Raw genomic sequence first — 24,255 nt, 5'->3', positions numbered from 1 at the left:
GAAAAAAAAAAAACAAAAAGCACAAATGAATATGTTCAATTCAAGAGATGGTACAAATTTGGATAATCACATATAAGAAATCTCAAATATTACACTTCTGAGGGCATGATAACCAAAAGCATTATTTCTAATTATTAGGTACAGAACTATCAATACTGTAAATAAACTACAATAATTCCTTACACTATTAAGGAATTAGTTCAAGGTTCTAAAAATGGCTTCAAAGAATCATTTTATGATTGATAGGTTACTCTTCCCAAGAGATGCAAGGACTACAGAAATATAAATACATTAATATATATTTTTGATAATAGTGAAATACAGTTAAGAAAAACCATTTGGATGTCTTACTGATCCACACAGTTTACCTGTTTTACTGCATTTAAAACTGCTTCTGATAAGGGTGCTGTATTTCCCACACATGTTGAACATCCATAGCCAACTATTTCAAATCTGCATTTCAAAAAATAAATGTGATTGGACAGAAAATCACAACATTTGTAAAGAAAGGACAAGTCTTATCTTTCATTTCCATCACTGTAGTTAAGATTGCTGAAGAGAACATTCACAACACACGAACCTTCATCAACATGTTCATTTCACAGCTTTTGAGCAATCAAGTCTGACCCTCAGGCACGCTATCTGTACTGAATGCAAACCTCTGAAGAGTCCCGATACTTAGAGGACACTCCCTAGTTAAATTTGGTTAACTAAATCTGACATAAAACTTATCACACTACGCAAGAAAATTCTTCAGATACTACTCGCTAGGAATATATAACATGACCATTCAAAAAATCGATATTATACTTTCCTCCAAAGGGGTTTAAACTGTCAAATATCAAGAGGACCTGGCTGCAACAATCCGACCAAAGGCCCCCAAAGAGGCACTGTAATTGGGTACTCTGATAGGAGTAATCTTTTAATTCTCAACCAACTAATAAACCCAAGAAAAGCTCCTGACAAAAACTCCAAGATGATATAACTTAAAAATTACAGGTATAATCCTCAAAATTACTTTCAGCTGCTCGTCTAAACAAAGAAAAAAACCTAAAACTTGGCAGTTTTGCAAAAGAATCGATTAACGTAAGACACTATGTTCCAAAATACACAGTGAAAACACAGCTAGCATCAATTATTTTTTTGAGTACATAAGAAATATAAGTTATTTTCTCCAAAGTTCAGGGACAACTTAACCTATGCTTAATGGATACAATAATCTCACAAAACCTCAATTAAGACAATTTATTCAGTTAATAATGCAACCTATAAGATCTCACTCTGTTCTGAAAACTGATGATCTACATGACTCATGCAAATTATGCAATACTTGGTACCATCCCTTACCTGTCTGTCACTGTTACTTGGTTTTACTTGTTTGTCTTGTGTTTCCATCTTTAAATTAGAGATCACATCTCCTACTTCTTTGTAGCCAACACAATGCCTTGCTGCTCATTGAATATGCCTAGTAAATGTCTGCTGAGTGATACGGCCTCAAAGATTTTGTGGTAATGGCAAGGCAACAAGTAGAAGTAAAGCGTTTTTTTCTATCTTCTTTTTGTATATGAAAGGTCCTAACAAGTAGTTTCAATCACTGCTGAATACCAATGTCAATATAAAGAGTGGTAACCATCACTTACCCGAGCTTACTAAGATATGGTAATACTCCACTTGAACTGAGGTAATGTGTAACCATCCCACTGCCTGGAGATAAACTTGTTCTTATATAAGGTTTAACATGCAGACCAGCTTCAACAGCTTTTTTAGCCAAAAGACCTGCAACAGTAAAGAAACAATAATTTATTATGGCAATGTTTCTCTCCCTCTTTCCCTCATATTAAAGTAGGAAGTAAGAAAGGGTTTATGGTTTATTTTACAGGTCACCTCCAATACAGGTTAGGGTAAAAGTCTAAAATTCACACATTTACTGTCATTATTTTGTTCACATTATTCTACTGATTTGTTTCATTTAAAACAAATAAAAAATTGTGGTAGATATACTAGCTTTTACGTTATAAATTATTAAGATACAATCTGATATCATGGCATCATGCACACAAATGGAAAAGGATATATAATAACATCATGTACACATATAATACATATCATTAAATGAACCATTTTAAATGCTATAATCGTAATGAACTAATAGCAATTTAACATTTATACTTGATTTTATACAATTAATGAATTGTTCCACATACATATAATTGATTTCATTTATATTCCTTATCAATAATCTTTTACTTCCTTTGTGTCTCAACTGAATCTAGTACACTGCCATGGTAAATGTCTAGTAGATCAAGAGATCTGCTAATTAACTATACTTCTAAGTAGATAGAAATAACAGATACAACCTAAAACTCATAGATACATGTTATAATTTTAAAAATTCACCTTCTTTGTAATAAAACAAAATTAATAACATAAATCAAACTTAGGCTCCTTAAAACCTAATTAAAAACTCAGGTTCTCAATATCAAACACAGGCATCAATACTCATGCATAATCTAAGAAACAGAATGTGAACATAACAGAAAATGTATGGCTATAAACCACAACCTACCTGCAGCGAGCATGACAGATGGATTGCAATTATTGGTACAACTGATAACGGCAGCAATGACCACAGATCCATGAGACAGCTTATATTCACTTCCTTCATAATGAATAGAGACGATATCATTTTGCTTTTCAGCTGCAATTTGGAAGCCTTTAAATCCAACCTATACAAATTTGCACATAAATATAAACTAAATATTGTGGATATGTATAGAAAAAAAGAATGGTAGAAAATATGGCAGATCCTTGACATTTGATAAGTTCTGACTATTTGTGAGTGATGCTGAAGGTCCATGACATTCAGTAGTTATAATTCAGCTGAAGCATGAATTTGAATAATCATGACAGGAGTCTGGTGGTGTTCCTAAGCTTTTATCTGCTGAGTCCAGCCAACTACTCAGGATCCAGATCTTATTTGGCTTTGCTGTTCTTTATTCATTCCTACTTAACAGTAATTCTCAAGAGATGGTACAAACTTTTTCTGTTAAAAATGGCCTTGAAGATTTGCTTCAAAATGATCCTGTGTGTCTATATGTATGTAGAACAGATGAAGCAAGATGGGTTATGAGTTGGTAATTGTTGAAGTGAGGGACACAGGAATTCATTACACTATTTTATTATTCCTGTACAAGTTTGACATTTTCCTCAAAAAAAAAGAGAAAAGAAATTATAAAAAGAAAGGCTCTGAAAAGAAAGCCAGCTACTAGTTCTCAGAATAGAAAAAGTGACAGGATTGAAGCCATGATTCTCAAGACGGGAAGTACAAACCCTGAAAGTCAAAGAGGTCACTTGGTATTTAGTTAATTTACCAGACTTTAAGAGAGTAATCACAACAGTGTAGTGGTTTTGTCCTAGTCTGAGAAATCACAAAAGTCTAGAGCAGTGCTGCCCAACAGAATTTTCTGTGATGATGTAAATATTCAATAGTGATGCTGTCCAATACAAGAGCCATAGCCACATGTACCTATTCAACTTGAAATGAGGCTATCATGACTAAGAAACTCAATTTTTAACTTTAAATTTTTATTTAAATATACCCAATCAACCTCTGGTCCTCACAGTGGATCTGGGAACAAGCTCATGAAATGTCTGACTTGCACTTTGGACAGAGGCAAAGGAGGGGGCTTCTGGTGTGTGCCAATAACATATAAAAATACAGCAGTTGATTGAGTTCATGGGTCATCCTGCTAGTTCTTCACTGCTTAGCACAAGGTGTATTGACAAATAAGGTAATCTACCTTTTCATTTAAGCAAGCTTGGAAATCACTTTTCATATCTGTCAAAGCAACTCTATCCTGAGGTCTTTTTGGACCACTGACAGATGGAACTATTGAATTCAGATTAATCTGGATCACCTAGGAAATGAGAGAAAAGAGGGAGAGAAGTAATTAGAATTCCTAAGTACAGATTCCAACTTGAGTACTACTTTCTGATGCAGAATGAATATACTCACATTTGTTTGAATGCAATTTGTTTTAATGGTGATATACACTCCCAAGAAATATTTTAAAACAATGCCATTTAATTTATGAAATATATAAAAATTTGCTAAAAGACTAGCAGACCAGTATGCAAACTAGCACAACAACCATACAGTCTATATAAAATTTTTTTCCCCCCAAATGGTTTTTTCCCACAAAGATAACACTGTCTTCACACATGCCTGATGATAAAGTAGATGCCTGTGCCAGCTAAGTTTATTGATTCTGAGCTCCAAAGTCATCCTTCTTTGCCTGCTCTGTGGTAACAGAGGTGGGCTTAGTAAACACTTCTCCTTTCTCAGCTTGTACGATGTTAAGTCTGGTCAATAGAGGGTGCTTGGGGGACGCAGCAGAAAAGGGTTTTTCTACTCCTGGTTCTAGTTTAGCTAGCCAGGCCCCTGCAGACCATGCTTTTATCCCTTGGTTTAAAAAAAAAACATTTTATAAAAATTCCACCTCCCAGCTAGGTTTCTATTAATTTCTTCTGGTATTTCTACCATTTCCCTATGTACATTTTATTTGTGTATAATCAATTCAAACAAGTTTTTCTTCACTATGGCTTTCATCATTATTTAACAGCCCTGTTTATTCTGGTTGAGCACAACTGAAACACCTGCTTTTCTTACACTTTTATTTCACGGATCCACGTGATCCTAGTCTGTGTCTAAGTATGTATGAGTTTCTCTTGAAATCAACATCCTGATGAATTTTAGTTTTATTTCTTATCATCTATCTGGTCAGGTTTTTAATAGGCACATTTATTCCATTTCATTATACCACCAAAATGTTTCCATTTAACTGTTCTTATTCTTTCCCTTTTTAAAAAAAGTGTGGACAGAGCACTAGATTTGATAAATGGAACTGAAAGGGACCAGAAAATAATCAGAGAAGTTGAAAGATTTGCCCAGAACGTCACACAAATTCAATTCCTATGGGTTCTATATGGCACTCAATATACTATATGTATTCACTTATTCACCTAACGTGTTACTGAGCATCCACTATGTGCCACGCACTCTTCTAGGAGCTGGGGACAGAGTGCCAAACAAAGCAGGTGAAGTTCCTGTCCTCGTGGAGCCTACTTGTATTCATTCTAGTGAGGGAAAGACAGGCAAATAATTATACAAATTGATAGGTATCAGGCAGGGATACAAGCTATGAAGAAAAATAAAGCTGGGTGAGAAAATGGATTTCCCAAGAAAAAAGAGCTTAACAGTTAACCATACCAATGATAACATCAAGTTGATTTAGATCCCTGACACACTTCTAGAAAGTGAATTTTATTACAACTTTCCTGAAAGTGAATTCTACCTACTTCAATATAAATTTCCAAGAGATAAGAAATATTTGCTTAGACTGTAAAAGTATCTTTAACATTTAAGATCAAATAACTGTATATCCCCTTCAAAACGGTGGATTTTTTACAAAGTATAGACATTAACCAGGTGCAGACATCATCAAAATTGGTATTTGGGGAGTAGATTATAGTATTCTTATCCTAAAATAGAAAAAAATTAGACTGATAAATTGAGTCAATTTTATATTTTAAGTACTAAAAATTGAGACTTGATAAAATGTCACAAAATTTACTGTAGTATAAATCTATGTAAAATTAATGAATAAAGTCAGAGTTGGGTCACAAATAACATTAACTTGTTAAATAATAACAGCATCATTTATTGAGGACTTACTATGTGCTTGAAACTGTCATAATGAATTTGTACTTAACCTCTTAAGAATCCTATGAAGTAGATATTATCTTCATATTTCAGAGATGAGGAAACTGAGGCAAAAAGGTTAAAAAAGTGCCCAGGTTGTATAGCTGGTAAGTCTTAGAGCTGGGATTCAGACCCAGGTGGTCAGGCTCCAGAATTTACAGTCTTAACTACTATTAGGAGGGTTATTGTGTATATACCTGGGAATACTCAGGTTCTCCTGAATTATCCTGGTCATTTCGAAACAATTTCACAGCTTTAAGGTATGTTTCCATTGACTTGAGTTTGGCTTTGTCAAAACCTAAAAAGATGATTAACAACAATAAAAATCCTTTCAGAAATTTTTACATCTTTGGGGGTAATGATGCCGAATTTCAGTGATGAGCAAGAAACAAATATTACTTATTACTAAGCACTCAGGAAAGATTTCTTTACAAATTGATATTATTCCCAATAGTAAACATTTTATCCTTCATGAAAACTCTTTATAAAATATATACCAGAACCCCCCCCCCTTTTAAAAGTTACTCAATCACAGACAAGATCAGAAATACTGAGCCAGTTATATAAAATTCACAAAAATTTTGTTTGCAAGAGAAAAACCAATAACAAAATTCAACATAATAAATTACTAGCCACCATGAAAGATGAAATTCATTACTTTCCCTAAACAATAAGCAACATTAATAGTCACAATGAAAGAATAAAGTAAATGAAAGTTAAGAATAGTTTTACAGAGCAGAAGGATAGAGATTTAACAAGATCTTCCAGAAATTAAAAGAACTTAGATGTTAACAATAAAGTTTCCAATTAAATATTTTGGTAGTTATCTGTAAGCTTGATGAGAAGTAAGTAACTGTGGCAGATTATATTTGCCAATGATTGCCACAACAATATCTATCCCAAGTTATATGTTCTCTTACAATGTGACATTGACATTCATCCATCAAGAGGTAGAATCTTTGTTCATTCCTCTTAAACCTGAGCAATGTAATTTCTAGCCGGCTAGCTGGCTAACTGGCATGTACCTTCTCTCTCCCCAACCCCCCACACCCCTGCTCTCTCAGGTTACTAACCCTTGAAAAGCCACCATGTGAGAAAGCCCAGATTATATATTCAGAAACCACAAATAGGTGTTCTGGCTGACAGTCCCAGCTGAGTTCCCAGCTGACGGCCAGCATTCACTGCCAGACATTCAAGTGAAAAAACCTTCAGGATTCCTGGCCCTAGCTTTTAAGTCTTGCAGTTGAGGCTCCAGACATCATGAAGCAGAGACCATCTGTACCTGTCTGACTTACTGACCCACTGAAACTATGCAGCAATAAATAATTATTGCTGTTTTAAGCCACTAAGTTTTAGGACAATTTATTACACAGTGACAGATCATTATGACATTAACTCGTATCAATATGTAAGGAATAAGGCATTTCTCTCTTGAACATTCTACCACCCAAAATCCATTTTAGAGAAAACTCTGTATTCTATGAGGACCATTCCTTCCAAGGTTCCAAAGGACCAGTCATCCATTTTGCCATCTGACTTATCATAATCTGCCCCCAAACTGAAGAATACTAGAATATATCTCCCCAATATACTTATGATGAGATTAGTAGTTCAGTAATGATCTCTTAAAAAAAGAAGTGGATCAAATAAAGAGACCCTGCTTTTTAAAGAATAGGGGCCTTATAAAACCAACACATTCTGGTTTTGCAAGTATTTTCTATATTAGTCAACAGAAGAGTGGTCAAAGTTCCTAGTTAATCAGGCTACAATAAGAATCTGGAAGCTGTAACCCTATGCTGCTTTTCACAAAATTATGTGCTTATTCTTTAGATAGAGCACTGGTTCCCAAACTCTGTCTCGTGGCTCCTCTCTTCCTGGATGTAGAAGAGAACAGCTGTGAATGTGCGCAAGCCTGACTTCCATTAAATTGCAACCTCTGATCACTAACAGGGTGGAGGTATCCATTATTAATTACTGGGAAAAAGTGAGGCAAAGATCAGCAGTTTGAATAACTCCTCTAAACTGCTGTAAATGGGTCGCAGTGGACTAGGGTTTGAGGACACAACACTCTTTAAACACATCCAATGCAGTTTATTTCAAAGCTGCTGTTTTAAAATAAGATAATTTCATGAACATTAAATAACATGTACAAGGTAGTAATTTATTATACGATATTTCAGATAGACACATTGGAAATGTAACACATTTATCCTAGTGATCTTATATCTTCTTACCTGTATGTTCTAAATGTTTTAATGTCACATTGTCAACAGGGAAAAAGCTGAGGATAGCACCATATTCTGGACACATGTTTGCTATTGTAGTTCGATCTACTATAGATAACTGTGAAACTCCACTTCCAAAAAACTCAACAAACTTTCCAGCCACTCCTACTTGCCTGAGGTGCTATATAAAGAGATACATAGAAACACACATAAAATTAGCATGGATTTTCTGAAAACTATAAAATCTAATTTTTAATCCATTACTACTGACAGTGAAAGAGGTCCTCTGTTATTTTTATGAAACATCAACTCATTCTGGTTTTCCAGGTATTTTAAGGTAAACAGTCATTAGAAGAGTGGTCAAATGTTACTATTAGGGTAGAAAAGGGCTTGAAAGTTCAAAATGGCTAAGATTCCCATTTTAATGTCTCTGAAATCAGTGTATACCTTAGACTCTATGGTGTGTCTATTATCTGGCAGTCTTCTTTCTTTCTTAGCAGCACATAAAACAGCGCTGCTTCTAACCAATGATGGCATCTTAGATTTAGTGAAATACTAATATACTGATAAAACTGTGTATTTAAATTCAAAAAATTATATACTGCTATAAAAATTCTTTGAATTCCAACTACTGATCCAACTATTTACAGCATCATTAATTATAGGTAAATTTTTTTTTAAAGATTTTTTGTTTTTGATGGGGACCATTTTTAAAGTCTTTATTGAATTTGTTACAATATTACTTCTGTTTTATGTTTTTGGTTTTTTTGGCCACGATGCATGTGGGATCTTAGCTCCCTGACCAGGGATCGAACCCGCACCCCCTGCACTGGAGGGCGAAGTCTTAACCACTGGACCACCAGGGAAGTCCCCCTAGGTAAATTTCATTTTGATAGGATTTAACATGTGGCCTCAAACTTAAGTCCTTCTAAAATCATTTTTCTTATTACTCATTTTTAAGTAACCAAAACAGCTACCCACCTTCTCTCAATTGTAAAATGGTGTCAGAATGGTATAGAGAGACTGCTCAGCACAGTGATGAAGTATGAAACAACATTCAACCTATGAATAATGTTAAGCTCTAACATTTTATAAGTCCTAAGGATCACTTAATCCAAACGTTTTATAGATGCAGAAACTCAACCCTAAAAGAAAGATGTTTCCTAATTTTCACTGTTTTATTTTTGAGGATAAGAGCAATACAGATTAGATACAGCAAGCCAAATGCTGCTTTCCCCAAATTAATGAGGTACCACAATATACATTTTGGAAAACAATATATGATTAATCCTACAAAGATCATGAATAAAACAGGACCTCAAATATGGGACAAAATAATCAAAAAGGTACACCTACATAATAGATTTAATTTTTGCATCAATAAGCCAAAATGTCAAAAGTATAGGTAGAACATTGTTAAGAAAAAATATAGCTGGAGGAATCTAAAAAGCACCATTAATTTTCAGGATGTGTGAAGGAAAAGAATTGATTTTTCTAAAATTATAATGGGATATTCCTTTTCCTTTAGGAATAATCCTTCAATTCTCTATTTAACTTCTTGATCTTTTGGTACCACACACTGAATCAATCATTTCTGCAAGACGTCAATTTTTTTTCTAATTAGGGAAGAGGGATCAATACTAAATGGTGAGAGGGAGGCAATACCATTTACTTTCCCTGCGGAGTATTCTGAAAGCCTTCAGACCAGTAATCTAACCGAAGATGCTGAGACGCTGGGATCCAAATTGGAATTATTTGTGGAACATTTCCCAGGTTCATTCATTTAACGAAATGGGACTTAATCATTACAATAAAGTTAGTGAAAACTAGAAATTTAGGATGGAGAGTTACAAATTATTGTCTTTAGGAAACCCTACAGTATATATATTAAATGTATGCAGCCAATATTTTAAAAATTCAGAGAAAAAATTTCTATATAATACTTTTACCATTTCTTTTTATTTTTAATTGAAGTATAGTGGATTTACAATGTTGTGTTAGTTTCAGGTGTACAGCAGAGTGACATTTTTTTAAAAAATGTTAAAATAGCCAATAGAAAAATTTGACACTACCACATTTTTACAGCCTGTATTTTTTAAAGTACTATCTAATACAGTAATAGTTTTCAGGGGACAAATGATTCAAATAAGTGTTAAAGGAGATGCAATTAGACATTTCCTAAATACGATTTTTTTTTTTTTTTAATTCACGAAGGCAACAAACATTCACTGAGGCAATAAGGCATAATGGTTAAGAGCATGGACTTAAGAACCCGACTGCCTGGGTGGGAAACCTTGTTCTACACTGACTATTCAGCCCTATGACCCTCTGGTTAAGTCATTAAACCTTACTGTGTCTCAGTTTTCACAGAATTAAAATAAGGATGGTAATAGTAACAATCTCATAGGCTTGTAATGAGGAATAAATGAGTTAACATGTCAAGCGAACAACGACACAACAAACTGTTTTGTACTTACTAGTATAAAGGGTTAAATTTTGCTATTATTACTATGATGATAACTATGATGAAATAGCTAATAACATCAGAGTGCTGAGGATGAGGTGATGAACCCAAATCCCTGCTCTTATGGGGCTCTTCTACTTACAAAAAAAATCATATCCAGTAAGTTATACAGCTAGCAAAATTTTAACTTACCTTTGTAATGCCAAGAACAACATCTATGGATGTAACAAAAGGATTCGATGAGCCAGTTAATTCACATCCAACCACCTCTGGTAAAGTAAGAGAAGCTGGCAGACCAAGCATAACTGCTTCTGTTTCAATACCTCCAACCCCTAATGTAATAAAGATAGGTATATGAGTATAGCGCATTTAAAGATAATTTATCTTTGTAACATCTAAATCTCTAGGTGTTTCACGAGCTTGTCTTACACAGTACCTTGCACAGAATTGTTATCATGCTATTACTGTAGATATGGAACTCAAGTCTTCTCAAAAGAATGACTCCACTCACATGGTTGAAAAAAACTGATTTTTACCTTTATTTTAAATTCAGAAAACATTTAGTATCTATTATGCTAGGTACTATGCTATGCTCAAGATACAGTATGAATAGAACTCAGCCCCTGTCACCCTCAAGAAGCTCAGTCTAATGATAAAGACAAAAAGCCAACAATTATAGCACTCTGTAAAAGAGTACATGCACTCTGCCAGAGGGAATAGCTGATGCAAAGCCATGACGTGTAATAGCACAGCCCACTCAGGGAAATAAAAGATGTATTTGGGTAAATGGCTAAAGAGGCAACAGGTTGTGAAGGGCCCTATAAAAAACATGAAGAAATTTGGATTTACAAAGAATGCTAGGAGAAGCCACTGAAGGACTTTAAATAAGGGAGTAAGCACATCACCTTCATAGACATCATCATCATCACTAACCACTCCACAAATGGTAGTGCTGTGCTGGGCACGGTCCACATTTCTTTTCATAAATTCTCTCTTATACCACACTGTCCACAAACACTTGAATTAAGATTTACTTTTGTTGTTGCTGTTATAGGTGAAAAAACAGCCTCATAGAGGCTATAAAGACCCTGCTATTTATGTTCTTTTATAAATTTCCTAACATCCTCTCCCCAAAAGAATGAAATATATTTAGTCATTTACTTACCCCACCCCAGAATCCCCAAACCATTCACCATGGTTATATGAGAATCTGTGCCAACGACACTGTCCGGAAAGAGGAGGTCCTTTTCTTCAAAAACCACTCTCGACAAATACTCTAAGTTTACTTGATGAGCCATTCCAGTTCCAGGAGGGATTACAGCCACATTCTTAAAAACTCTTGAACTCCACTATATTTTATTTAAATTTAAGAAATCCAACTGTTAGCATATATCTGAATTTGCCTCATAATCAACATATAAATAAATACTGACACTAAAAATATTTTACCAATGTTCATCATGGTCAAAGTTTACAGTACATAAAAACAAATACACAGATACTAAACCTAAATATATTCATTTTGCAAATTATTAAAACAAAATTTAGTCAAAGAAAAATGTTCTAATAGTCCAGATAAACAGTAGCTTTCAACTACATTCCAAGGATTCTCAGGGATGGGAAAAGGGGTAGGCCCAAGTAGAAGACCCTCCAAGCTCACTTGAATTAGAGCCACTGTTTTTAATATTTTGTTATACACTAGGGTTTCTGATTAAGATTTTATTTGAAGGAAAAAAAGTAAAAAAGGGTTCTACTGCTAGTGTTTAAAAACTTCTAAAGATATAAAAATCAAACCTTTCAATATTTCATAAACTCCTATTAAAAAATTTCCCCCAAATCATTTATACCTTGAAAAATTGAAGCCTCTCTCGATTTCTGCCAAATTCTACTTCTTGATTTTTTAATACTGTTTCAGGTCTAAAAAGAAGAAGAACTGGCATTAAATATATGTATTACAGAAAAGACTTGCCTTGTTTCTAAGTCTACATATTTAAAAAATTCTGGGAATAGCAGTTTACCAGACTTCTCAGAATCAGTTATTTTCTTTTCAACAAGGAAGCTCTGCTTTAAGTAACACTAGAAAGCTACTGCAAGGACTTTATTATTTAAGCCATGGTCCACACCAGTGTCCCAAACTGTACTTAACATGTATCACTGTGAGATTTGGCTAAAATATTAAAAGTAGCATGGTAACCTTTGTTGGATTTTCCACCGCAAGGAAAAAGAAGGGTTGTAGCTTAATGAAAAATAAGCATGTACATCTCCACCCACTTAACTCTTGTACCAGTTAAACTAGGAGATGCTTGTTGATTATCACAATGTAGCAATGACAAACAACTCAGCGTCACTTTATAGTTTAAAAAGAGCTTTTGGTAAAAATTTTATATTCATCTCACCCAAAATGGAAGGTTCTATTTTATATAAAGTAGTATTTTACTTTATATGGATTATAAATATATTTTACATGAATTATGTAAACTAAGAGATAAAAACAATTCACTGCCAAGCAGTAAACATAGTGCCATTTTTAGGAAGTTATTTTTATCTAATGGATATTTAAACAAAAATTATTTCTAACAGCTTTAAGTTGTTTATTTCACTTGCCAGCTGGTGATTTAAGTGTTGACTAGAATATCAATATAACTTAAATTATACATGTCCTCCAGGGTCCAGATAATTATAGTTGTTTGTCAACTTTTTTTAAAAAAACAAAGATTAATAATTCATTGCTGAGTGATCATTTGAAGCCATAGCACATCTTAATGAGATTTTTCTTAGGACCTCAGGGAACATAGCTTTCTAGAGCCACTCCGATTATCTTACCTTTTCATAGTATATACAGCTACAAAGTACCACACAAACATTTATTAGCTCATAACCTGACTTCAAATCAGGCAGTGATTTCAAGTGCCAAATGTATGCTCTCAACTCTCTATCCCTCAATTTCTTGTTTGAGTCTATAATTAATACTTCACTGATGCATTAAAGCACATGAAAGAGTTACTATTTTCATACAACCAGGGACTATAACATATCTGATCTTAATACTTTGTAATTTAGAGTCAAAATTGAGGGGAAATGTTACACCAGATTGGATTTTTAGAAATAAAAACTTACCATCTTAGCACTTCATACCAGTTATAAAAAGATACCCAAGAAAATCAGTGATTTTTTGAATCAATAAATCTTCCTTTTCAGGAAATTAATTTCTAAATAAGAAGAGAAGTTAATCTCAAAATTCAACATGTCCCTAACAATCAGGACAGCCAGGTAGGGAATAAGGAGTACTTACATAAATGTAAAACTGTCATGATTTGATGGCAAAGGACCCACAGATTATATTGAATTCTTAGAAAGCAAGAGCACCTGAGTTCACTTATAACCTGAGGCTTTACAGCTATACTGAGCACAAAATTTAGAACTACCCAGAATTTAAAAGATCCAAATTAGGGACAAATGAACTAATATATTATTTGGTACTTATGATGAAACATGTGTTGATATTATTCTTAGCTAGCCTAAATCTTAAATGTGTTAAATTTTTTTCAATTTGAAAAAGTGTAAGTCATTTTTAACTCATCTTTAAAACACTTGACAGTCTAGTAAACAATGGGATAAACAACATAACTCTCTTAAAGTAAGACTAAGACTTTGGAAACTTTATAGCATATAAAAATTCAAATTATAGAACTCTTTTTTTTATTTTGGAAAATTACCTATTAGGAAATTTAACCAACTCTTAAGAACGGGATTCTTTTCCAGGCAGGTTTACTACTTTCCACGGTACCATATAGGAAATTGCTTATCTAAAAGGGCTTATTAAGTTTATAACATATGATAATGATAATATTCTTAACATAGAGGTCTCAATGCAATAAGAAAGAACAAGAAATCTCCTAATAGGAAAATAAAGCTAAAAATATAAATAGAGATTTCATAAAAGAAATCTGAATGAATAATGAGCATGTGAATGGTATAAATTCACTAAAATAAAAAATTTACAGTTCAAGATAATTTTCTGTCTATATTAGTTACAAAAATTAAATATATTTATAGAAAATTCTTAAGAAAAGTTTTCTTCGAAAGAACAGAAATAAATCATGGTATTTAGAGACTACCATTTTAATTAACTTTGCTTCTTTCAGTACAATAGGAAGCACAGTGAAATATGAAGGCAATGTAATAGGAATCAGGAGGGGAAGGAGAATAAACGTGATTTCCTTAACTGAAAAATAATCTGGTACTAATAAATATTTTTAAAAACATCTCATACTCAGGCACTGGTTGCAAATGAAAAGGACATAGAATGGGTGTATTTTCGATCTGCGAAGAAAATCTTCCTGAGTTTCGGCCTAGTTCTCCAGAATCACACGATCCTCGGCACGTAGTCTGGCCTCTGCAGGGAAGCTTCTTAGGCTGCACTCTAAGTGGAGAAAGCTTTCCTGCTTTCTGTAGGTCACCACCGCCAGGATTTGGAGCATTCTGTATTGCACTATCGTTCCAAAAAAGGAAACAAAATAAAACCATTTAAAAGTTACAGAAATTTAGCTCTTCAAAAAGCACACAACAGCAATGCTATCTGGAAGTAACAACTGAATGTTATTCAAAGGTTAATATATCATTTATTTCAGGTTTCAAAAGCAAATCTCAGGGCTTCCCTGGTGGCGCAGTGGTTGAGAATCTGCCTGCCAGTGCAGGGGACACGGGTTCGAGCCCTGGTCTGGGAAGATCCCACGTGCCGCGGAGCAACTAGGCCCGTGAGCCACAATTACTGAGCCTGCGCGTCTGGAGCCTGTGCTCCGCAACAAGAGAGGCCGCGATAATGAGAGGCCCGCGCACTGCGATGAAGAGTGGCCCCCGCTCGCCACAACTAGAGAAAGCCCTCACACAGAAACGAAGACCCAACACAGCCATAAATAAAAAATAAAAAATAAAAAAAAAAAGCAAATCTCAGATTACCAAAAAAAAAAAAAAAGTTGATTTATATAAATTTATGGAGATTAAAAAAAAATTGTAAGTGCCACTAATATCATTTTCATATAGTAACTTTTGGCAAGTAGCAAAATCGATTTTTCTTCCCATCTAACAACTTAAAAGAAGTTCAGAGCCATCGTTTAATCTAGAGGGCAAAGGCTCTCACAGGTTTTAATAAATTGTAGCCTTATTCCATTACTCCAGGGAATGTAAAAAGAAAGCTGGTACATGAAAACAGAATCATGTCTTCTCTAGTTTGACTTTGGTCAAAAGGACCTTTTAAATATAAGAAATTTATTTCAGTGAAAGGAAAATACAGCTGTAGTAAGCTCAGTGTTTTCAATCACCAATTTAGACACTAAAGGCTCACATCTTTAAATTCTCTCTGGAAGTTAAAAAACAAAAAGGAAATGAAGCCTTAATTCAGATATTCACGCCAAAAAGCAGGTTCTAGGCTCACACATATCTATAAAAGATGGCAGCAGAAATATACAAACATGAAAATCACTTTAAATTTAGACTGAGTTAAAAAGAAAATTCAACAAAACATAAAAGTTTTCACCAGTTTTTCTTTTTGTACATTAGTCAATACTAACTGTAGCAAACTTTACTCTGGCACAAATTATCTCTATTCCCTTTCTTCTATACCACACACTCCCAGTGGACTGGCTGCCAGTCAACGTGCGTGGCTGTCTTTATAAATATGTGTATTAAAGTACCATTTGTTGAAGTCAATTTGTAAAGAATGATCAACCGTGAGATCTGTTGGACAGGCAGGATGGACTTTCTTAGGGTCACCTCCAAGAGTTTTCACTGCCTCCCTCATAGCAGCAAAATCCACCATTGCCGGTATTCCACTAAAAAATAAAGAATGATCAACTTCTAATTCTTCTTTTATATATGCTCAAATGATCAATATGCATTTTTAAATTTAAAAAGTATCCCTTTTAAATTTGCATTCATGTTTGATAATGTACAGGTTATCCAAAGTTAGATGTATCCTGGTTTAATGAGAATTAATATTAAATATTATCTGAGAATTTGAGGGCTCAAAGGTAGATGTGCCAAAAATACAACAGATGATTTTTAGAGGCATAAGAGAACTTCAAGGGAAATGCCTATGGAATTCTTTCTCTTGCCTTAAATTTTGAGATACCCCTCCCTTTTCCCCAGCTCCAGCCCCTTCACTCCCAGTGCCTTCTTGTCTCCAAAGTTATCCACTAAATATATGGATATATAGATGGATCTATATCTATGTATCTATATCTACATATATATCTCCAGCCAACTATATAAGAAGCATTTACCAAATGCCTTCAGTGTGCTAGATACCAATGGTATAAGGCCAAATAAGGGAGAGTAACTGTTCTCAAGGAATTTGTAGGGAAGATAAAGTAGCAATTATAGAATAGTATTATAAGTACTACAGTAGCAGCATATACAGGGTACACAGAGCAGTAGCTTACAAACCAGATTTAGGTGGGTGGGTGAAGGGGATGTTCTTATTTGCCTAGCTAAGTCCTACACCTCCTTCAAAACTCAGCTAAAGGTTAATTCTTCCAATAAGTAATCCCTGGACACACAGATTAGGCAGAATCTTTCAAGCTATGGTAAAGACTTTATTCTAAGTGTAATGGAAGCCAATTGGAGAATAGGGGAGTGATATGACCTTGATTAACATCTTTTCACCAAGTCACTTCACCTACTGTGAAAAGACAAGACTGTACATTCCAAGTATGGAAGCAGGGATACCAGCTAACAGAGTGCTATAGTTACAGTCCAGGTAAGTAAGAATGGGGCTACAATCAGGATGACTGTGGTGGAGTTGGATTCAGGATATGTATATTTCAAAGGTAAAGTTGACAGAACCTGCTGATAGACTGGATTATGTACGAAGGAGAGGAACCAGGGTTAACTCCTAGATTTTTGCTCTAAACAAACAGGAGACTACAGCGTCATTCAATATGACAGAAAAAACTTGGAAAGGAATACATGAGGGGGGCTGAGCAATGAAGTTTTGGATATGTTAAGACTGAGAAGCCTATTGGCTACGTGGAGATGACAAGTAGGCAGTTAGATAAAAGTAGTTTTTAAATAAATGGTACAAAAAAAAAGTGCCTAATTTTTAACAAATGGCTTCAGTTTAGAAAAAGCAACTTTTTAAATTTATAAACTAATCTTCACAATTAAAAAACAAGAGAGCCATCAGGGAGTCTGAATTTTAAAAAGCGAACACTCTGAAAATTCATCATGAAAAATAAACCTATCACTCACGTAAAATCTTGAAGAAGAACACGGGCAGGGAAAAAGGGCACTTCAACATTGCTTTGTTTGGTTTTCCAGTCTAAAATGTTCATAACATCTTCCCTTTTCATTAAAAAGCCATCACAATTTCGCACAGCAGCTTCCAACAGGACCCGTATTGAGTAAGGCAGAACATCTGATTCAAGAGAAAATATTACTATTAATAAGGGAATAATCATAACTACATATTGTAAAAATTACAATAGCAAAATGATAAAGACACAGATGCTTTGTTTTCTCAATTAAAAAAATTTTAGTCTAGTCAATAAGCAACAAGGATTTGCTGTATAGCATAGGGAATTATATTCAATATCTTGTAATAACCTATATGGAATATAATCTGAAAAATATATATATAACTGAATCACTTTGCGTACACCTGAAACAAAATATTGTAAATTAACTATATTTCAATATAAAAAAATTTTTTAGTCTAGTAAACAGGGAGTGAAACACCATTCTTGTTAATACCAGGCTTTCTATAAATTTGACTTTCCTGTATTTAAGCTGAGGTCCTGAAAAAGCAGAGATAAAACCTTCACCTAAACTTTAATAGAATGAAAAATTAATTAATTAATTAAAAAAAAAATTCACACAACAGCTGTACTGACTTGGGCATATGAGACTGACAAGTACTTAACATTCAGGGAAAACACGGGAAAACACAGGAAAACTGAAAAGCACAGAAAATTAGAATTAAATACAATAATGAAAACATCCCAATTATGACAAAAAATGTTTAAATTGTGTAAAAGTTTGTAATAAATTTAAAGGATTTCCATCAAAAATAGTTAAGGTTTAAAAATAAACCAGGGTGCTTAGGTGAATAAAATTCATTTCACGAAAATTGTCATTAACTCTTGATTACCAGTTTAAGGAGAGAAATAGATTTCAATATTTTAAAATTTTTTGATCCTATTAAATTCTCACACTGGATTTTGCCACAAAGAAGTATTTCCTTAGGACTTAAATGGAAGACTGAATCAGTATGAAATTAGCTAAGTCATGGTAACCCACATAATAGATTACTATGCAGCTGTTTAAAGGAATGATGATCTCTGCATGCTGATAAGAAGTGATCTCCAGGGCTTCCCTGGTGGCGCAGTGGTTAGGAACCTGCCTGCCAACACAGGGGACATGGGTTCAAAACCCTGGTCCAGGAAGATCCCACATGCCGCAGAGCAACTAAGCCCATGTGCCACAACTGCTGAAGCCCGCGCACTGCAACCAAGAGTAGCCCCCGCTCGCCGCAACTAGAGAAAGCCCATGCCCAGCAACGTAGACCCAGAGCAGCCAAAAAAATAAATAAATAAATAAAATAAAAGAGAAGTGATCTCCAGACTGTACCATTAACAGAGAAAGCAATGCAAAACAATATTTATAGTATATACCTTTACAGTAAGAAAGGGAGTAAAAAAAAATATGTATAAGAATATGTACTATTATATATTAAATATAAAATTAAAAACTATAATTTTAAATATATTAAATATATAATTTAAAATACTATATATTAAATATATAATAATATATACTCCCCCCCCTCAATAAAGAACAATGAAAGGATAAAATAAAAAACTTAGTATATATGCCATACAGTATTTTGGTTGTATCTCCCTAGCAGGATATATACTAAGGGCAAAAAGATCCACAAAGAAAACAAATTATGTTCAGTCATCAGTACTGATATTGTAGTTTCGAAATTGTCATATATACAATGAGAAGAAAGCAAAAAGTACTTTTGTTACCATGGTTGGGAACCAAGATTTAAGAGTAATGACGTACAAGTATAAAATCAGAGTAGCTAAGTTTAAAAAAAACCCTTACATTTCAATAGGTTTCATCAGTACAAACTCATGATTTTTCTCTTTCTAAAAAATATGTACATATTTCCTATCTCTGATCAGTGAAAATGCCTAAAATGATGACAATCCAATAGTACTGAACCACTAGCAACTCAGGCTGCTGTTTCTAAATACTATTTCCCATTTTTAAAAAAACAGAGTTCCTGGGAGAAATGGTTAATTCCGTATTTGGGGAAGGATATGCACAAAATGAGCCTGGAACATCCTGTGTCAGAAACCAAAGAAGTTATCAAAGACTAATGGGGACACTAATGGATCAATCTGAGCAACAAAATGAATAATGACTATAATACACTAAAATATATCATATATATAAATAGCCCTTAGTTCATAATGACTCTTTTCCTACAGAAACTCGTTACTCTGAAAACTCACAAATAAAGGGGGGAAAATCAATCATTAATCTTGTCTTTCCTGATTTCAAGTGACAAAACAGTAAAGAGGAGAAAGTTCCTTGTAATAGCAGAATTACAGCTAATAAATGTAGAAGGGCAGTGATATAATTAGAAAAATCACCAATGTGCAGCACCTAATGAAATAATGGATCTGTACAATGATCATAAGTGGATGCTAAAATCCTGAGGTGATAATATGAATGGGGAACTTATAATGGACGGATCAAGCTGAGAACAACTATACCCAACTCAGCATCACCAAAAGTAGGACGTTATAGATATTATTTGCCTCCTGATGAAATAGGAAATATAAGCTAGGAGATGTTCTTTGCAAAAATAAATACATACATAAATAAACTTGAATCTAATCAAACATCCAGCTCTAACTTCTAGATAACAAGAAATACGGGGGATAGTACAACAATAAAATAAAACCATGAAGAAGCAATCAAATTCAGAATGTAGTACATTCTACAGAACAAAGAACCTGATTTCTTCAAAATAAAAATGGCATGGAAAAAGGAGAGAGGATGAATATTATAGATTAAAAGAGATTTAAGAGACAAAAAGACCAAATGCTACATGTGGATCCTATCTGGACACCGTGTGAACAAACCAACTGAATAAATGTATTTTTGAGACAACCAGAGAAATCTGAACTTGGACTGGGTTTTCGATCATATTAAGGAATTACTGTTAATTTTGTTAGTTATAAGAAGTCCTTTCGTACATCAGAGATGTATACTGGAGTACATTTACAAATTTTAAAAATGGTGGAATATTTGAAACAAAAGATTGACAAAATGTTGATAACTAGCTGACAAATACATGGTGGGTTATTATACTATTCTCTCCCTACTTTTATGCTTGAAAATTTTAACACACACAAATTGAAGATTAATGAAGTTGTAAGTAAATAGGATAAAGGACTACATAATCAGAAATACTAGATTCAAAGCCAGTATTTGCTATTTACAATAGGTATGACCTTTGGAAAGCAACTCAAGTTGATGCATTTTCTCATTTAAATTGGGAATGCCAGCTACCTAATATATGTGAAGAATATCTTACCTCAGCATCTATCTAGTACATGTAAAACCCTCAAACAAACATATTATGACAAACAGTAGGTACTTAACAAATATTAGTTTCCATTCTTACCTCAATGAAAAACATAATGAAGCCCCCAAAACCAAGAGGAATGACAGGGGGGACATTTTTTTTTTAACAGAACATTTGGAAATGATGAGAAGTAAAATAGTATCCAGAAGCAAACACAAAATTAACTTTGGTTAATTATTCTGGGAAAACAATCTCAGAATATTTTTTGTTTTAAATATCTTCATAAAAAGCATTTTGTCAGATTTCTAGTAAAATATGGTAAAATAAACACCAGTAATTATCTCCACTCTCTCCTGCAACCCACTAAGATAATAGTAAAGAAATTAAAAAATTATAAACTCACAAGAACAAAGAAAGAAACAGAAGCAAAACTAACAAAATTTTGGAAAATAGTCCTTGGTTGACTGGTAATGGACTGAGCAGAATAGAGAAAGCTGAAACTAAATGTCTACATAGGGGAAAGGCAATCAGAAACAAAGACTAGGAATCAGGATAGCCTGCAATTTCTTAAGAGGAGTGTAAGAAACTAGAAGGCAATGTAACAATACCTACAAAATTCCAAGAGAAAATAATTTCCAACCTAGAAATCTGTAAACAGGTAAACTATCAATTAATCAGGCAACGTCTCAAAAATTTACTTCTCAGGCACCCTTTCTTAGGAAGCTACTGGGATATGTTCTATAAAACAAGGAAGTAAGTGGAAAATAAAAAATCATGAAATCTAGGAAATAGTCTCTGACACAGGAAAGTGCAGAGACTCTTCTAGGGCAACACCGTGTAAGCCACAGTGCAATAGAAGATGGAGTCCAGATGGTATGCTGCTAAGAGAAGGGAAAAAAATTAATTGATAGATTACCTGATTATACCAGAAGGAGTTTAGTTCTTTTGGAGAGTTTGGAGATGAAGTATTGATAAAGACATAGAAAACTAAGCAAACAAAAAAAGACAGTCATTAATTCCAGAAAAAAAATACAAAGTTGCAAGAGAAACGAGATGCAATCATCATTTACTACATGGATTGGCTGAGAATATTTACAGTCATAATATAAGCACTGAACATTGATTTAACCAAAAATTATAACTATACTAGGAAGAGGTACATGGGATATATGTAGGGGAGAAGAAAAGCGCCAAATTCTCATTTTCCATAGTAAAAAGTAAAGTCTAAAATGGAAAAATCAAGAAACAGCTGTATAAGCAAGGCTATTTAATAATATGGAGGACATTACCAAAACAAATAGTCAAAAGAATTAAAAATAAGTATTCTCTGCAGAGTAGAAATTTGGGGCAGGGTTACTCTTTTGGTTATAATTTCGGTGGTCTTACTGTTTTTTAACTCTATCATTTGAAAATTAATATTAAATTAAAAAGCAATATCAGATAAGAGTGTGCTAAGAAAAAAAGAACCACAAATGTTAACTGGACATTTTGTCACTAAGGAGCACTAACTTGCAGATTTGTCTAATTTCATAATAACTACTAGAGGCCTACAGCAAGGGAAGATGCAAATAAACACCCTCTCCCCCAAACAAAAACAATTTATTTCTTATTTCTCTCTGTGGTAGCCAGCCTCCAAGATGATACCAGTAATCTTCACCTCCTGGCATTCATGCTCTCACATAACCTACACTGTAGATCAGTTGTTCGTATTACCAAGAGTATGGCAGAAATGACAGTGGAGGACTTTCTTCCTCTCTCTCTCTTTCTTTCATTGAAGTATAGTTGATTTACACTGTTGTGTGAGTTTCCGGTATACAGCAAAGTGACTCAGATATAGATATAGATGTATTTCTCATTATGGTTTATTACAAGATATTGAATCTAGCTCCCTGTGCTATACAGTAGGTGCTTGTTGTTTATCTATTTTATATATAGTAGTACATATCTGCTAATCCCAAACTCCTAATTTATCCCTCTCGCCTGCCCTTTCCCCAATGGTAACCATAAGTTTGTTTTCTATGTCTGTGAGTCTATTTGTTTTGTAAAAAAGTTCATTTGTATCATTCTTTTAGATTCTACATATAAGTGATAACATACTGTATTTGTCTTTCTCTGTCTTACTTCACTTAGTATGATAATTTCTAGGTCCATGACAGTGTGTGACTTCTAAGGCTAGGTTATAAAAGTATTCCAGCATTAGCCTTCCTCTCTCAGACTGCTCACTCCGGGAGAAGCTGGCAGCCTGTTACAAGGACAATCAAGCAGCACTGATGAGAGGCTCATGTGGAGCAAAACTGAGGCCTCTGTGCCAACAGCAAGCACTGACTTGCCAGCCATGTGTGAATGGGCCGCATTAGAAGCAGATCCTCTAGCTCCAGTCAGGCCTTCGGATGACTGCAGCCCCAACTAACCCCTGTTGTAACCTCATGAGAGATCCTGAGCCAGAACTATTCAACTAAGCCATTTTCCAATTCCTGACCCACAGAAACTGTGAGATAATAAATGTTTACTAATGCTTTAACCACAAAGCTTTTGGTTTAACGTATTACGTAGTGAGGGAAAACTAATACAATTCTCCTCCTCAACTTTTTAAACAGTAACGTCTACAGTTATTTACTTAGGATCTACTAAGGAGAAAATATCAATGTGTTTTACCTACATTATCTCATTTAATCCTTAAAGTAAATCTATAGGTAGATACTCCAGAGCCCTAACAGTAGAGAATAAGCTAGCAGGTGTGGAAAAATGGACACATGTGCTCTAGTTTGTTTTTAGCAATATTAATTCCATATCCCCACTCTGGATCAGGCACAAAGTTCACCAAGGCCCTTAATCTCTTTCTTCTTCCCTATTCTCCCTATGGCCCCCCACCACATACTATCTCATGTTCCAATTATACCATCGTAAAAGTTCCTTCTCCAAACCTCTCTGATCCCCATTCTCACACCTGTTCTTCAACACCATGAGGACTTACTTTCTCCCTTATCCATCAGCACCTGCTTGTCTGTACCTCCCCTCACATAAGCAGTTTAGGTTCTATGTGGTCAAATCTCTCGTTTCCCCAAACTGTACACTTTTTCCCCTTTGTTCTTTTATCCTATCTGTCCATCAAAACACCAAAACACCAACCTGTTTTGTCCTTTCAGTTGGTGAACCCCACATCACTTTCCCACTTATGAAGAACTGTTCTTTCTTTTTAAAAAGA

At 34.2% G+C, this 24,255-nt stretch overlaps 1 protein-coding gene across 1 annotated transcript in view; it reads right to left on the bottom strand.

Annotated features, from left to right (window-relative positions):
* IREB2 (iron responsive element binding protein 2) overlaps nucleotides 1-24,255 on the bottom strand; it is a 55,841-nt gene that overhangs the window by 12,743 nt on the left and 18,843 nt on the right. The window contains exons 3-14 of the mRNA XM_007173438.3: nucleotides 17,699-17,864; nucleotides 16,144-16,281; nucleotides 14,724-14,942; nucleotides 12,298-12,367; nucleotides 11,616-11,799; nucleotides 10,643-10,782; nucleotides 7,996-8,167; nucleotides 5,959-6,059; nucleotides 3,801-3,917; nucleotides 2,567-2,726; nucleotides 1,641-1,776; nucleotides 369-453 (exon numbers count right to left, since the gene is read on the bottom strand). Coding sequence (XP_007173500.1) covers nucleotides 369-453; nucleotides 1,641-1,776; nucleotides 2,567-2,726; nucleotides 3,801-3,917; nucleotides 5,959-6,059; nucleotides 7,996-8,167; nucleotides 10,643-10,782; nucleotides 11,616-11,799; nucleotides 12,298-12,367; nucleotides 14,724-14,942; nucleotides 16,144-16,281; nucleotides 17,699-17,864 — 1,688 coding nt within the window. The remainder of the gene's footprint in view (nucleotides 1-368; nucleotides 454-1,640; nucleotides 1,777-2,566; nucleotides 2,727-3,800; nucleotides 3,918-5,958; nucleotides 6,060-7,995; nucleotides 8,168-10,642; nucleotides 10,783-11,615; nucleotides 11,800-12,297; nucleotides 12,368-14,723; nucleotides 14,943-16,143; nucleotides 16,282-17,698; nucleotides 17,865-24,255) is intronic.

The sequence above is a fragment of the Balaenoptera acutorostrata genome, chromosome 3 (assembly GCF_949987535.1).
Source record: "Balaenoptera acutorostrata chromosome 3, mBalAcu1.1, whole genome shotgun sequence".
Classification (NCBI taxonomy): domain Eukaryota; kingdom Metazoa; phylum Chordata; class Mammalia; order Artiodactyla; family Balaenopteridae; genus Balaenoptera; species Balaenoptera acutorostrata.
The sequence above is the reverse complement of the archived record's forward strand: the minus strand, read 5'-3'. Positions and strand labels throughout refer to the sequence as shown.